General features: G+C 52.2%; 3 protein-coding genes across 3 annotated transcripts; 1 reads left to right on the plus strand and 2 right to left on the minus strand.

Moving 5' to 3' along the window:
• Positions 1-1,100: 1,100 nt before the first annotated feature.
• On the minus strand, positions 1,101-6,807 carry MRS44_017420 (uncharacterized protein; the record flags this gene model as incomplete). The annotated part of the gene is made up of 2 exons (XM_065617805.1): positions 1,101-6,277; positions 6,342-6,807. 2 exons carry the CDS (start codon positions 6,805-6,807, stop codon positions 1,101-1,103), a joined length of 5,643 nt encoding a protein of 1,880 aa, XP_065473877.1.
• Positions 6,808-10,690: 3,883 nt separating this feature from the next.
• On the minus strand, positions 10,691-11,678 carry MRS44_017421 (uncharacterized protein; the record flags this gene model as incomplete). The annotated part of the gene is made up of 4 exons (XM_065617806.1): positions 10,691-11,020; positions 11,080-11,143; positions 11,200-11,308; positions 11,441-11,678. 4 exons carry the CDS (start codon positions 11,676-11,678, stop codon positions 10,691-10,693), a joined length of 741 nt encoding a protein of 246 aa, XP_065473878.1.
• Positions 11,679-12,017: 339 nt separating this feature from the next.
• MRS44_017422 (uncharacterized protein) lies at positions 12,018-14,563 on the plus strand (the record flags this gene model as incomplete). Its single annotated transcript, XM_046281698.2, has 5 exons — positions 12,018-12,059; positions 12,169-12,646; positions 12,695-13,216; positions 13,268-13,658; positions 13,720-14,563. The coding sequence occupies 5 exons, from the start codon at positions 12,018-12,020 to the stop codon at positions 14,561-14,563; spliced, it is 2,277 nt and encodes a 758-aa protein (XP_046124901.2).
• Between the last annotated feature and the right edge of the window lie 223 nt (positions 14,564-14,786).

Consider the following 14,786-nt stretch of genomic DNA (forward strand, 5'->3'; position numbering starts at 1 on the left):
GCGTCATTCGCCCCCATGTGAGAGCGGACCAAGCCAGGCACTAAATGTTTCGATGCCTGGACCCATGCTCAACATGGACCTGCCACTCTTTGGACTTTGAAGCCGCTGCTCCCTTCTTCCGGGCATCCACCAAGCCTGGTGCCAGCACCATTCATCGAACTTTGAGCATCGGTCTCCCCGAGCTCAAGAGTCCCCAGCACATGTAACTATTAACGGTTGTTGTTGTTCAAAGTCCGAATCTAGAGGTGATGGTCCGACGGTGCAAATGCCCATCCGCGCTGCTTCAGAGCGTGCCTGGCCCTTGATCACCATGATGGGGCCCAGCCCAGCCCTGAAGAATGAGACCGCTAAGATGATGGGCTATGGTGCTGACCGCGACTTGTCTCTCGCTTTATCGTCACGGTGTGGCGAGAAGACATTCCATAAGAAAGCCCCAGGATTATATAAGCAGTTTGCGTATATCAACAGGTATCTGGTCCCTGAAACTTGGAATGGTTCGTCCGTGGACTGTTCTTCTATCCTGGGTCGCAACCTTTTCGACGAGGGAACGAGCTGAACATGCGACGCGCCATAACCGAGGTCAGCATAGCGAACCTACCTTACATGGGAGTTGACAACATGTTCGGCCTCGTCGTCGCGAAGCAGGGATACTTGTTGAACCTCATGCAGATCTGTTCAAACGAGGCCAAATCTATCATAAGACGACCACTCGTGGACTTTGAGTGGTTCTCAGGAGGGTGATGGATCATCAGTGTCTACAAAGAGGGTAAATTCCCCAAGACTCGGACGTGCGTGTCTCTGACAGGGGCAGTTGCATCGGGGGGGATGAACAATGGGAATTCGTGGTCATCTCCCTTGACCCCTGAACATGCACCGCTAGACAAGGGCAAGGTCATATGCACGGCAAAATATAGTACAAATAGTATCCGCTATAAGGAGTCTCTCTCTGGCGGCTTGGGGCAGGACCTGCTTCACATGGTAGGACAGGAGGACGGAGGAGGACGGTGGGCGCCCGACATCAAAGTGGGATTTAAGAGGGACTTTGACAAGGGGATGTCCTACATACTATATAAAAGAAGATATTCTCTTAATAAAGGAATTTAAAACACCATAGCACCCGCCGTCTCCAAACCAAACATAACAACATTACATCCTGCCATAACGCTGGCTGGTATGAGCCTCGTTGTTGGCTCAGGATCAAAGATGGCAACACAATACGACACTCGCCCAATATACTGCACCATACTTGACGTCTCTCCAATGATGGCCAACGACCGTTCCTTGCTCACGGGCTTGTTCGAGAGTTCGTAGAAATGGTAGCAAGTGCAGAAAAGGGCAGGGAACACCAAGACAGTGTTGAATACAGCCCCAACCTTTCTGTTGTCATCTACCTTCATGAATGAGAGTTTGCCTCCCGTGAGGTATTTCTGACCCGGGCCGGAGAAGATGATCTTTGATATGACGGTAGTGACAGTGGTGATGGTGCGAAGGGTAGAAACGGCCTTGTTCTCAATGGGCATCTTGGCAACGAGGAAGTCTGCACCCCCCGCTGCAAGAGCACCGATCACACCCATGATGGCTGAAGGCATGCCAAATACATTGGTGGGACTGACATCCATAGCCTCAGCAAAAAACAGGAAGTTTCCTGTGAAAGCAACGAAACCGGCAAGGGCGTGGCCCGCGCTGTAGATGAGTTGTCCTATGTCCTTTGATATCCCCAAGTCGAAAGCTCCCTTGTCTTTCTCATCAGATGACACAGAGACTGGCTGCTTCAAGACTGCCGAAAATGAAGGCCAATCTTGGGCATCGATCAAAGCTCGAGTTGAAGCATTGTCTGGGAATGGGGCTTCACCACGAGCGATCTTGAAAACGATTGTGATTCCTGCTGCGCCGATCCAAGTGAATAGATCAAGGAAAGAAATATCGGGAATTCCGATAGCGTTGAGAATGTCGGATATGATGGGGATGTGGATGGTAGTGTCCAGGACCTCAACAACAGTCCCAGCGAGCCTGTACAAGACATCCAACATGGCATCAACGACAACTTTAGTTGTGCCCAGGACAGATTCAACAAGAATTCCAACAAGGCGCTTGAGGATATCTTCAAGGCTGAGCTTCAGGAAATCTTGGGCAAGGTCCTTGAGCTGCTGAAAGGTCCGTGTAAAGACCATCCCTTGTGACTCCATTGCTGCCATCATTTCATCAACCAAGCTTTGTACCAAGCTCGCTTCAGGCATTCCCTTTCGTATCGTGATTCTGTCGGCCTGATTCCTGAAATGGCCTGCCAACATTTGGGAACCGGATGTTTGGTCTCTGGTAGCATCGGCTGCATTTCCTGAAGGTGGCTTCGAAGCCGAATCGCCCAGTGCTGACCAGTCCTTGATACCAGACCATTCAGCCACTGCTTTCTCCGCACCATCCATGCAGTCGTCAAATGCATCTTTGGCCGTCTCGATGCTAGCTACCATCTCAAAGAGATAGTACTTGACCAAGTTATGCGTGACCTGCTTGGTACGGCGGATGTCGTCCCATTCAAACAAGAACTCAATATATCGAATGAGCTTATCGATTCCCGTCTTGATCTTGTCGAAGACCCATTGGATAGCCCCGACGACAGCATCCACTGTGTCAAGAACAGCACGATAAATGTCCTTGCCAATCTTGACGATGAACTCCCACACACCCGTGACAGCGTTCTTGATGACATTGATGACCTTTTCGACTCCCGTCTTCAGCCAATTGAACAAGTCACCAGCTGCTATAGCGATGTAATCACCAAGGCCGTATGTTACGTTACCTTGTGAGATCACCAAATTTGAAGTGACTGGAGCTACCATACGGAGCGGTGACTTTTGAGCCTCAGTTTGATGCTTGTTGTAAGCATCAGTCAACAACTTGATACTGTCCGCAGTCGCCTTGAGGTCTGTGTCGCCTACTGAAGATGAAACCAACGAATCGGTCTTGGACTCTCCAACGACACCACCAGCAATAGTATCTGTCCGAATCTGCGCACTCTTCAGAGCGTTCTTGTCGGAGAGTTTGGCCAGTTTCTCAAACGAATTGGCCATGGGGTTGATGGTATACTCAGCATATCCCAGCCTCACATAGATGGTAGCCCCGACGATGCTGTCAGTTGCCTGAATGACGATCACTTGTCCAGATTGGTTGACGGGGACAGTCACCGGAATCGTTGACAGGATATAGTAAAGTCCATCGATGTAAACCGGGGTATGCGCCTTTGTTGTAAGAACAATTTCAGCTTTCGTCAAGGGCAGACCATTTTGTCCCTTGACATTGATCGTAGTAGTATACGAGTTGAACGACATAGGCTTGCTCTCAGGGGCCGCCTCGAGCATAATGGGTTGAGCATGCCAGAGCTTGGAGTCGGTATTAGTCGCTTGGGTGAGCTTCTGGATCTTGCTGCCCCCTGCTGCGAAAACTGTGTTCCCACCGTCTTTGAGGTTGATGAATGAGGTGATGCGCTCGATGCCGCGGAGTACAGGGACTGGAGCACTCCAAGACGCTGGGTCCGCAAGGTGATCGATGTGACACGATGTGTAGTAGACGACATTGCTGGCATTCTTGCCGAAGATGGTGGTTATCTTGCCACGCATAAGCGCAATCAGAGTGTCGGTGCCAGCGAACACAGGGTTGGTCAGCAGCGCTGTTCCCACGGTGTTGTCGTCCAGCTGCTGATCAGGATTCCATCGATAGAGTGTGGAATTACCGACAGCGTAAAGATCGGTGGTGCCATACCAGGACGAGTTGTCGTCATCATAGCGAGCTGAGGCGATTGCTGTTGCCAATGTCCTGTTGGGGAGAGGCAGACGAGTTGGCATAGGGGGAGCGCTGCCTGAAAGATTGAAAAGGGGCACGTAGGACAGTTGAGCAACGCCTTTAACGGCACCGGCTGTGTAAATACCGTCTACAAAGCCACCTGAGACACGACCCAGACAGCTTTGGTAGGTACCCTCCTCAACCTCAAAGGGCAGGGTTCGAGGCGTCCAGTAAACTCCGGACGTAGAGAAGGGGTCGACAACGTAGCGGGATGTAGCCTTGAGTTCGGACTCGGGATCGCGCAGGATGTCGACCATGATATACTGCTGTTGCTGATCGGTCTCAGAAATGTAAATGTTGGTGATTTGAATCGAGCTCGGTCGATTCTCCGCATCGAAAGGAAGGGACCTCCAATAGGGGTTGGAGATCCAGTCAGAAGTTGAAGAAGGTGAATTGAGAAGTGAAAGGAATAAAGTATCGGAACCATTGGAACGGACTGACATGGCCAAGCTTATGGTGTTCGCGTTCATGACACTCTGGCCTACATCGAACTGCATGGCCTTTGCACCAGATGAGAACTTCTCGTTGATAATCTTGGATGACATGTCGATGGCCCTCCAGCCGGTCTGCGTCTGCGCCACGGTCTCTTCAGTGACATTGAAGACGCCCGAGGAGTCAATGGCGAAGAGTAACGCGGTTCCATCTGCGGCCTGGAGAGCCCGAAACTTGCCCCGGGGCTTAACTAGCTCTCCCTGTACGTAGTTGAGCATCAGCTCTGTATTGCTTGTGACGACTGCTCGTTCTTCAGGTTGCTTCGACTTGAGTTCGACGCCGGAAGATTCGTGGTGCTCGGGGGAGGTAGACCTACCCTCGATTTCGGGATCCTCCTTGCCTTTCTCGACTTTGTCGACAGTGAAGCTCCCCTTTACGTCAGGTGGACCCTCAATTTCCAATCCTGACTTCTTGACCATGCCCTCTTTCACCAAGCGGCTGAGCTCCTCGGCCCGGAGTTCCATGACAAACGCAGCAAGAGGTGGCACCTCATCAAGTTCGATGACTTTGGGAGGACCTTCGATCCGGCGATGAGGCGTGAGGTCCTTGCGTTGCCATTGGTTGTCTGTTGGGTTCACATACGTGATCAGACATGCGAGATCCGAGAAATTAGAGAAAGATGCGGTCTTGTAAGAGAAAACGTGGGCCCCGGGAAACACAAAGTTCTTGATCTGGTTGAAGGGAATAGTTTCGATAGAAGTATTCAAGAATTGCGAGCTCTTATTCTTGATGGCTTCGAGCAAGTCCTTGACACCGGTGAACCAGTTGACGATGACGCCAACATCGATTGGTTTCGAGTTATCAGTGGCAGTCGATTTTCCCGTGGGCGAAGAGGTCAGACCACCAATCTCATCAACAGAAACGACATACTCGTCTGTGAGAGTCTTGTCGATAACCCAGGCATCCCTGCCCGTGGCTGCCCACTGGACATAGACGTAAACCTTGAGGTTCTGGATGACGTTGAAGGTATTGCCACCCATGTAGACAGGAGGAAATTTGGTCCTGTCATAATCGCCAAATACAATGCTGCAAGAATAAGTTGAGGTGAGTTTCAGCTCGCCGTAAGTGGCAGCCATTTTGTCCCAGCTTGAGTCTGAAGCGCTGTAGTCCAACGTGGCAACAATAGGGCCGGAATCCGTGACTTTGACTGTTGGGTTCTGTCCATTGGTAAAGCCCCAGTTGTACGTGACACTGCCAACAACATTGTTCGCTGTTACAGACGCATAAGGCTTGATACAAGACTTCCGAGCCAAGGGGAGGATTTCGTTAGCCAAGTATTGCGCCATGGTGCTCCGCTTGATGGAGATAACACCGCTGGTTTGAGCAACGTCTTGTGGCTCGACCCAGTTCCAATTGAATGATGAAGCTCCTGGCAGCGGATGTCCATCTGTTGCGCAGAGGTAGTTGAGTGTCGTCGCAGATAACTGAAGCGCAGATGGATCCTTGATCTTCTCTCCAGTTGTAGGATCAACAACCGGACTGACCCAGCGCTCAAGAGCAGTCAATCGAAGTGGCGATCCGTCTGGGTGTTGAGCCACAGCAGTAACTCCAATGAGTGGTAGACCATGTTCTTTCGCAATCTTGGACCAAATATTGATGAAGGATTTGCCCAACAGGTATGAAGCAGTTTCGTCAGTAACACCGACAAACGTTGGGGCTGTCTGTGCGACGGCGCTCTGGAGGTTGAATAGGAGCTGTTGTAGGCTGAACGCGGTTCCCGAAATATTTTCCAACTTGCGTTTGAGCGCTTCACGCTCCTCTGGGTGAGCATCGAAGTATGGAGTGTCGAGATTCTTGTCCAGAGCTGAGTTGAGAAGGTTGGTTTGCGTTTTGACATACCACGGCTTTCCTGACGGTTGTTTGAACCAGTTCCATGATCCTTTTGATCCCCATCCTATGTTCAGAATCTTGGTGTCAGCAAAGCTCTTCCTGGGTAAATGGTACATGTCTGGTGATGTTCTCGGTAGAAGACCTCTAAAGACAAAGAATTGGTGGGATCCCTCACGACTTACCGCTTGGGACATTGTTTTTGATGATGGCCACCTCGGAGCAGTACATGTTGAAGAGAACAGCCTCAGAGGTTTTACCCAAAGTGACGATTGGTTCAGGCAACTGTAACTGCGGTCCCTTGTTTGGAACATTTACGATGCAGCCTGGCGGAATGCCAGTCCGCATTCTGATAGCACAGACCAGACGGGCCTGATACAGCTTCTGGATGCGTTCGTCCTTCCAGTCTGTACCGTCAGGGATGTCAAAAGGGTTGATACCCCCGCTCAACTCCAGAATCTCGTCGAGAGACTTCTCATCAGTAGGGTCTCCATTCTCGTCCGCCAGGAAACAGAGGTAAGTGAACGGCTGTTTACTTCCAGTGTTTTGAAGGTATTGAACCAGGCCAGAGTTGATACTTTCCTGGGTGGTGGAGACCACAAAGTCATAGCCGTACTTTGGGTCAGTGAGGTTGGATTGGTTGGGAGCCATGGCGACTGGCGTCAGAATGAATAATGGTAATGTTTTATGACAGAAACTGCAGTTGCTTAGTTGAGTTTGTTGGGTTGATTTCCAACAGCATTCAGTCACTGTATTTGTATCCGCGTCTTATATCAATTCACGGGTACCATCTGTGCGAGTTTGGCCTACAACACTCTCTATGCCTTGTTCCACGGTCGCGATCTGCGCAGAAGCTTCGTCATGATTACCACGTAAAACGCCAGATGCATTTTGGCTCTTAGCCAAGCTAAATTTGATAATCACATATCAAGTTGTAGAAAAAGAATACCTCAACACATGCATGTATTCCAGCTCATCCCCTACCAATGAGTTGCCAGTGACAGCGCACATCATGAAGATCTTTCCGTCAACCTAAACTATACACTGCACTACAAACCACATCCGGAACGGGCCGTGCCTCCACAAGCTAGGAAGGCAGCTGAATTGAGCCTTTTCAGCTGTCTCGCATTTACCATATATGGCCCATTGCCCCGCTTTGCTCGGCACTTGTTACCGAGAAGAGGTTGACTACCTAAACTACCTACAAGGTTCAGACGGGAAACGGCAGACGGCAGACGGCAGACGGCAGAGCGAGCTGGCTGCTGCAGGTCTCAGCTTTGAGGCCTTTTGACTTTACAACTTGCTTGTGAGATGATGCAGGCGCTTCTCTTTTCGTCCGTCACTAATGCACTATACCACTAATACGCACATTTCATTGAGGTCATGACTTACAAGTGGCCATTCTCATGAGAGAAAACAATGCAGAGTACATCGGTTCATCAACGGCATGCAGAAGATCTCCGAAGCACACCGGATGCTGCCTCTGCCGGCACGGCACATTTTGTCTTACGGCCCATGCACTTGAGCGCCAAGGCCACACTGTCACATAACCAAGTCAAGAAGTCACATTCTGGAGATTGCGAATACCGTATCGACTCGAAAGATTGGCCACGCGAAGCGCGGTTGTTGGTGTGGTATTTAGAACTGATTCTGCCCGGGAACAAAAACTTGCTACCTTGCAATAATCTCAATTCACTTGCCTGGGCCATATGGAGTCCCTTATCACATGCCTTTTATAACCAGTCCCCGAAAAGGAACCATAAAAGAAGAAATGAAAAGCCTACTCCCCAATTTAGTACAAGCTGAAGGAGATCTTTTGTGGGCTGCATGCTGTGCAAGATTTGTCGATTTCGTACTTGGGTGGGTTGCCTCCAACTAGATGTGAAGCAAAGATTCGCTGGATCGTTTTGGCTCCCCTCGATGTGAGACTATACGTCCTAATACAGGCATTTTAGGGACAATCAAGAATAATACTGGCTACATGAAGACGGCTTTGAGGGAGGGCATCAGCCAGCCACAACTGAAGTATTGGGACTATCTTGCCTCATTCCTCCGCAGAGTGTGATCCACAACGGCAAAAGCTGTCTGAGCATTAGGCGATACTAGTTCAGTACATTTCCCGTAATGCTGTGAGACAAAAGAGCACGCTTGGTCACGGCCAATGCCTGCAATGCAGCACTCTGATTTTCCCTCCGAGGGCGAATAGATAACGCAGATCATCTTGTCGGCTCTAAGCGAGATGCACGGGGTGAGCCGGTCTGTCCTACGACGACCTGATCCTGACGGGGTGTGCAGAGCAATCGACAAGCTTTCAGCCAGTCATTGCTGCAACCTTCTGTGTCACCTCAAACTAAGGCAAGATACCTCCGCACCACGGCCAATGATTCACAATCCGGTCTCCCTTGCTGCCGAGTGGATAGTTCCTCCCTTACACTGCCCTACCACGATTTCTTATGTATCTTCCTTAGAGGCAATTGCGTCTTGCCTACTCTTCGACCCGCCTAGTTGGATAAAAGCATTCTTAGCTTTAGGGCTTCCCACCCCTCACATTCGTCCGTTGATTAAGCGCCACCGAAGGTCTAATCCATATATATCCCCGCCACGGCTTGATTAGCTATCTGTAATTAGGCATCTATCTAGCGTGTGCTGATCATATCCGTAGTGCTTGTAAGACTTGACCCCTACGATGGGGCTGTTGTGGCTGCAGCCAGATAAACAAGCCGTCAATGGGGTATTCGAGGAGGCTTCCCACCAAAACCAAAAGCGGCAGTGGATCGGTACACTTGTCTCTTTCCCCGGAGTAGAGATAACGTAGGTCATCCTATCATGCCCCATGGTCTCTATGCTTTAGAAGCTGGCCCAAGGGCAATTGAGCGATGTCCGAGAGATACCACGCACGAACCAGAAAAGGGGTATTGGGTGCCAGTACCAGTGGTTATTAGTACAGTAGCTCGCCGTGCTAGGATTCACACCGGAATGCTCTGTGTCTCAAATAAGTTTTCGCCGCAGAATATCACTAGTAACACGATCTCATGCCCCCAGCAGGTTTCTCGTCCATTTGATCAATTGCTTGCTAGAAAGGGAGATCATTCGCGCGATGTACATAGCAGTGGGGGACGCGTCGAGCTGGGCATTGGTTCGAAGGAGTTGATCCAAGATGTAGTCGTACGAACAAAGAGGTCTGGAGCATTTAGCGTACTCTCCGACCGCCCAGGATAAAGGCATGGATGATCCGGTCACGATGGTCATTCACAAACGGGATATGTAAACCTCTCCTTGGTTACACACCTGGAAGTGCGAGTCGGTATCAGGAAGAAACAAGCTCAAGAGGTGAAGTAGAACAAACAGGGTATCATTCACAATCTATCCATCATATCACCAGCATATCCTCCACAAACGCCGGCCAATACTCCTCCACGATCCACCTGCTCAACCGCAGCAACGCCACAACCAACGAGTAAACCCCGATCTCCGTATCCGTACGACCCAAAGGCACCGTCTCCAACAGCAACGACTTGCCACTCTCATCTAGAATACTGGTGATAAAATGCCACGCATGGCCCTGAACGATAAGACCAGGAAGAAACTTAATAGCCCGACGGCGACGCAGACGGCGCCATTACGCGGAATGCCACGTTCCCAACAATACGGCCTTGTTCTTGGGCGCGAGAGGGCAAAACTCACTTCATCAGAAACATGAGTGTGACCCAGGGCCTCATGTGCCAGTCGATCTTGCTGCGGACGCGCTTGTTGAGGGTCTCCATCTGGTCGGCCAAGAGGTGGCGGAGGATCTCGAACCGCGCCTGTATTTCCCCAGGTGCAATGTGACCGTCCCTGATGGTGACATTCTCGATGCATTGCGCCACCTAGGCCGTCTCGTCGGAAACATCGTCTCCATGGTCGCCGTCATGGGGCTGAACCGGAGTCTTGTGGTCAGACATGGCGGAGATGGACTGGTTCACATTTCGAGACTGAAGTTGAAGAAGTGACTGAGTGCGAGTGTCAAGTCCCTATAGCAAAAAGGCCAGGAAGGGCTTGCTGCAGTTTATATACTGGAGAGCTATACAGGCGAATACAAGCCTTGGCCGCCCGTTGAGGATGTCCCCCGACGTCCCCTCTTTGCCAACGGGCTCGCCCCATGGGGCATGACCAAGGTGCGGAGAGCCCTGAGACCTGGGTTCTAGCTTGACAGACGATCTTCGCGGGGGTGGTTAGGGTGGCAAGGTCTCAATCCCGCGGGAACAAGGGCTCCCGTCATGGCCAGGCGAGTCTCGGGGGTGCGTGACTCCAGTTGAATGCAAGAAAACGGGGAGGCGTTCATACCCTATCTCAGATTGCAGTGGGAAGTATCCTCGGGATCAGATTGGGGTCTGAGAGGTGACACACTGGTAGGGAAGACTAGCAGCGCAACTTGCGGTCTACATAAATGTTGGCCCAGGAGTCAAAGAGCTACGCCAGGGGACAAGCAGCAAAGGCAACGAGCATTGTTTGCAACGGCATTCTACCTAGACAAAGCAAGCGCTACGAGCTATCTCTACAGACTCATAAGCAACGAAGCCGCATTCTCGTACGCCGTGAATACAATACCACCACTAAGGATCAGCCGTCCCAATCTCATGGAACTGCCGCTCCAGAACCCCCTGATCCCTCCATCTCGAAGCACCTGCCGGAGAGCCTCTACTGTTGTGGCACCTTTGGCGCACTGGGTTCTCGTCTTGATGGTGTCAAAGGGCTGCGTCGCGTAGATGGCGATGATACCGGCCGCTGCCCCGATCCCAAACGTGACGACTGGGCCTTTCTTATCTGAAGGCACGAGATCCTTGAGAATGTTGTGAGATCCCATGCGCACACCCGAGGTGGCCGACTGCTTCACAGTGGTGCAAAGCAGATCGCGGTAAAGTCCCGGATGCCTCTCTCAGTGACAGTGACGCGTAGAGCTTGGAGTCCGTTGTTGAGCCGTCGGTTACCAGATGTGGCATCATCTATTCTGTGTAATCATGTTGTCAGACTGGTCCTGGCAACAAAGAGAGACAACCGACTCACAGAGCAGTCTTGATGCGCTCGGTTGGTGTCACCACAGTGACGCTCTCGACAGCTCCCGCAATCATGCCGGCAAGGATAGCATACCCAGGCGACAGTTTGCCGTCGGAGTCTACGAGCTAGTTCTTGATGGCGCCAAAGGAGAGGAAGCGCACGCCAGCCTTGCACGCGGTGCCCGAGTCAAGACGACATGATTAATCCACGGTATCGCTGCAGAAACTCGGGCTCTGTATGTATGACTTACGACAATCAAGGACTGCAGCCGGTGTAGATGGCCCCGAAGCCACCATTTCGAACGGTTTGAGAAATGAGGGCAAATGGGGAGCGAGAGACCTTGGCTGAGCTACCAGCGGCATGCCTAGAGCAGCCAGCGACACCCCAGGAGTAACGAATTGCTTTCGTTTTGTCATCGTCGTTGATGGCGGCGTGTGTTGCTTGAGCAGTGATGCCGAGGTCATATCGGATTTTGTGACTGCAGCCATGACTTGGTTGCTTGGAGGCCAATGCGAGATGTTGTTTAGCAAAGATTGAAAAGAAGAAGCGGATTAAAAATTGTTTTATTGAAATGATCTAACACTATCCAGCTGCACTTGCGTTGCATTCATGTCATCTTGTTCCCTTGGAGTCTTCAGGTTGGCCAGACGGGAACTGAAGACGGGAAGGCTAGACTAATTTAGACAAGGAGGTTAAACTAGTCTTTACCCGCTCTAGGTATAGCACCGGGGAGCAGCTCTTCCCGCCCGTCCTCCCGTCCTCTTCTCCTCGCTTTCTCCCCCTTTTACCCTCTGCAACGTCCTTGTTCGCCCAACCAGCAACGGGAAATGGCCACTGAGAACCGTTCAACCGCCCTGCCACCGGCATCTGTCCGTTCCCGTCGACGGGCGGTCGAGGCATGCACATTTTGTCGTAAGAGAAAGGTCGTGGCAAACCCTGGCCGGCCCTGCTTCCCGTGGCGATACTGATGGCTGGCAGATCAAGTGCAACGGTCAGCGCCCCTCGTGCGCCAATTGCCAGACCCATGACAAGGAGTGTGTCTATCAGCCAGTCCCCGACGTCGTCAAGGAGGCCGGGCGGGAACGACACCAGCGCATGAAGCGCCGTAGCAACCGCCATCGCACCGACTCGGCCGACCGGGTCCGGCCGCCCAGCCCAGCCGCGTCATCGAGCGGCAATGGCCATGGTGCCGAGCCCCCTGGCACAGTGACTGGACATGCTCAACAGAGAAGTGGTGATGGAGTCGTGGATGACGACGGGCCATGGGATGCTGCAGCGTCAACCAGCCGCGTCGCTCGTGTCCTTGTGCTGGCAAACGGCAAGTCAAGCTATCATGGCCGCACAAGTGCCCTATTCGAGGACAACGTCCAGGACCGTCTTGTCGGGCAAGATGCTCGTCCCCGAATGCCGGACCAGTGGGTAGAGCGTGGTCTGATGGCCGAAGCTGCGAGACAACGTGAGTTGTGGTGATGTGACGACGGGTAGAAGCTCATGTGCATCTCAGGCCAACTGGAAGAGATCAACCTTCGACAGGGCAAGCTCGACTTTGACGGTGTTGATCCAGACCTAGGCATGCATCTCCTCTCGCTGCACTGGAACCGACAACACCACTCGTTTCTCATCACTTATCGGCCGGCCTTCATGAGAGACATGGCCTGCAACGGCCCTTACTTCTCCAAGCTTCTTCTCAACGCCATCTACTTCGGATCCTCCAAGTTCAGCCCGAGGCTTCAAGTCCGTAAAGACCCCAGCGATGTCCGCACCGCGGGCTGGAAGTACCGTGAGAGGGTACGTGAGTTGCTCGGGGGCTCTCTGGATCGGAGCGACATCACAACGATCCAGGCCTTGCTAGTCATGACAAATTCCCTATTCGCCCTGGGTGATGAGAGAAGCGCGGCGTGGTTATACGCCGGGTTGGCATTTCGCATGCTCATCGATCTTGGCCTGCACGTGAATCTGACAAACTCACATCCCTTCTCTGACGAGGACCTCGAGATTCGCCGAAGAGTCTTCTGGGGTGCATTTGGTATGAAATCACTGCTTGGTCACCGTGGATGAGGCTCTAACACAAGCGCAGTTGTGGACAAGATCCAAAGCCTTTATCAGGGCAGACCGGTAACCCTCAAAGAGGCCGACGCCATGGTTCCAATCAAATTCCTCGACACGTACGAAGAACTCGAGTCCTGGCAACCATTCGCCTACTCTACCCAGACGACACGCGACTATTCCGGCTCACCGGCCTACAGCATCTCGACCTTTACGTCTCTCTGCAAGTTGTCCATCGCAATGAGCGATATCCTGAGCTGCATCTATACTGAACGAACCTCGGACCAGAGCCCGGCCGAGTTGTCAAGCATGCTGGACAAGCTTCAGCTCAAGCTGAACGAATGGCAGACTTCGCTGCCCGACTACCTTCAAGCCCATGTCGTGAGCGAAGTAGTACCTCCACCTCATGTCCTGAGTCTCCAGTCAGTTAGCCGGCCCATACATAGCCTTGCCTCACAAGATGGTCGGACTAATACTTGATAGCGCCATGTACAACGTACTTGTGATTCTTCTACACCGTCCCTTCGTGGCTGACGGCCACCTATACAACACATTCCGCTCCATCTCAGTCGATTCCCTCATCAAGTGTGCCTCGGCAGCTTCCAGCATCTGCAGCCTCCTACGTGCGTACCATCGTGCCTTTTCCGTACGGCGAGCACCATACCTGATCTCATACGCGACCTACGTAGCGGCCACTATCCACTGTCGCATTGCTGCAAAGAACGGCACGAACTCGACAGCTTATGCCAATCTCATGACATGCTTAGCCGTCTTCAAGGAGAACCAGGAGACAAACTCGGCCGTGCAAAAGGCGGCTGCCATCATACATAGGCTGATGAACAAGTACGAGGTTATGGTCGACGAGGATGCGCTCGAGGTTGAGCCGAGCACACTTCAAAGGGAACCACAGCAGAGAGCCCGATCGCAGCCCGTTTACGAGTTTCTGCGCGGCGATAGCAACATGCACAAGTCCCCGATCCAAAGCACACAATCAGCCAGGCCGACACCACCAGAGTCTGACTGGATCGACATTGACGGCATCATTCAGAGCTTCTTGCGGGAAAATGGCCTCAACTTGACTGATAGCCTCACAAACAACTTGAACCAGCCTTCGAGGCCTCCTCTACCGCTCGTTCTCGGCCCGGCAAACCTCCCCACGACGGACGGCTTGAACCATCTCGCAGTTGGGGGGGCTACTGGAGTAGGAGGAGGAGTCGACACGGGTTCTCAGTGGCAACATGCCTTTTGGCCAACCAACTACGAGACGTCGCTGCTGGAAGACCCGCTCTTTGGGTTTAATGGCTCATCTACGGCCGAATTTCCTTGATGGGAGCCCCGTTCCTATTTGACGATTGTTTCTGCTCCCGTCCCATTTCCGCCTTGTTCCCGTGTTCCCGTCATCCTTCCTCCAACTCTACCCGTTGTTCCCGCCGTCTTCCCGTTGTTGTGGGTCAGTCAGCTTCCTTGGTTGCACCCCGGGATCAACCATCCTCGCTTCTATGAGGAATATGGGGAATGAAGGAACAAGTTTCCCATCATATCCCAGGCAT

Source organism: Fusarium solani, assembly GCF_023522795.1.
Source record: "Fusarium solani strain SB1 chromosome Unknown bctg00000013, whole genome shotgun sequence".
NCBI classification, from domain to species: domain Eukaryota; kingdom Fungi; phylum Ascomycota; class Sordariomycetes; order Hypocreales; family Nectriaceae; genus Fusarium; species Fusarium solani.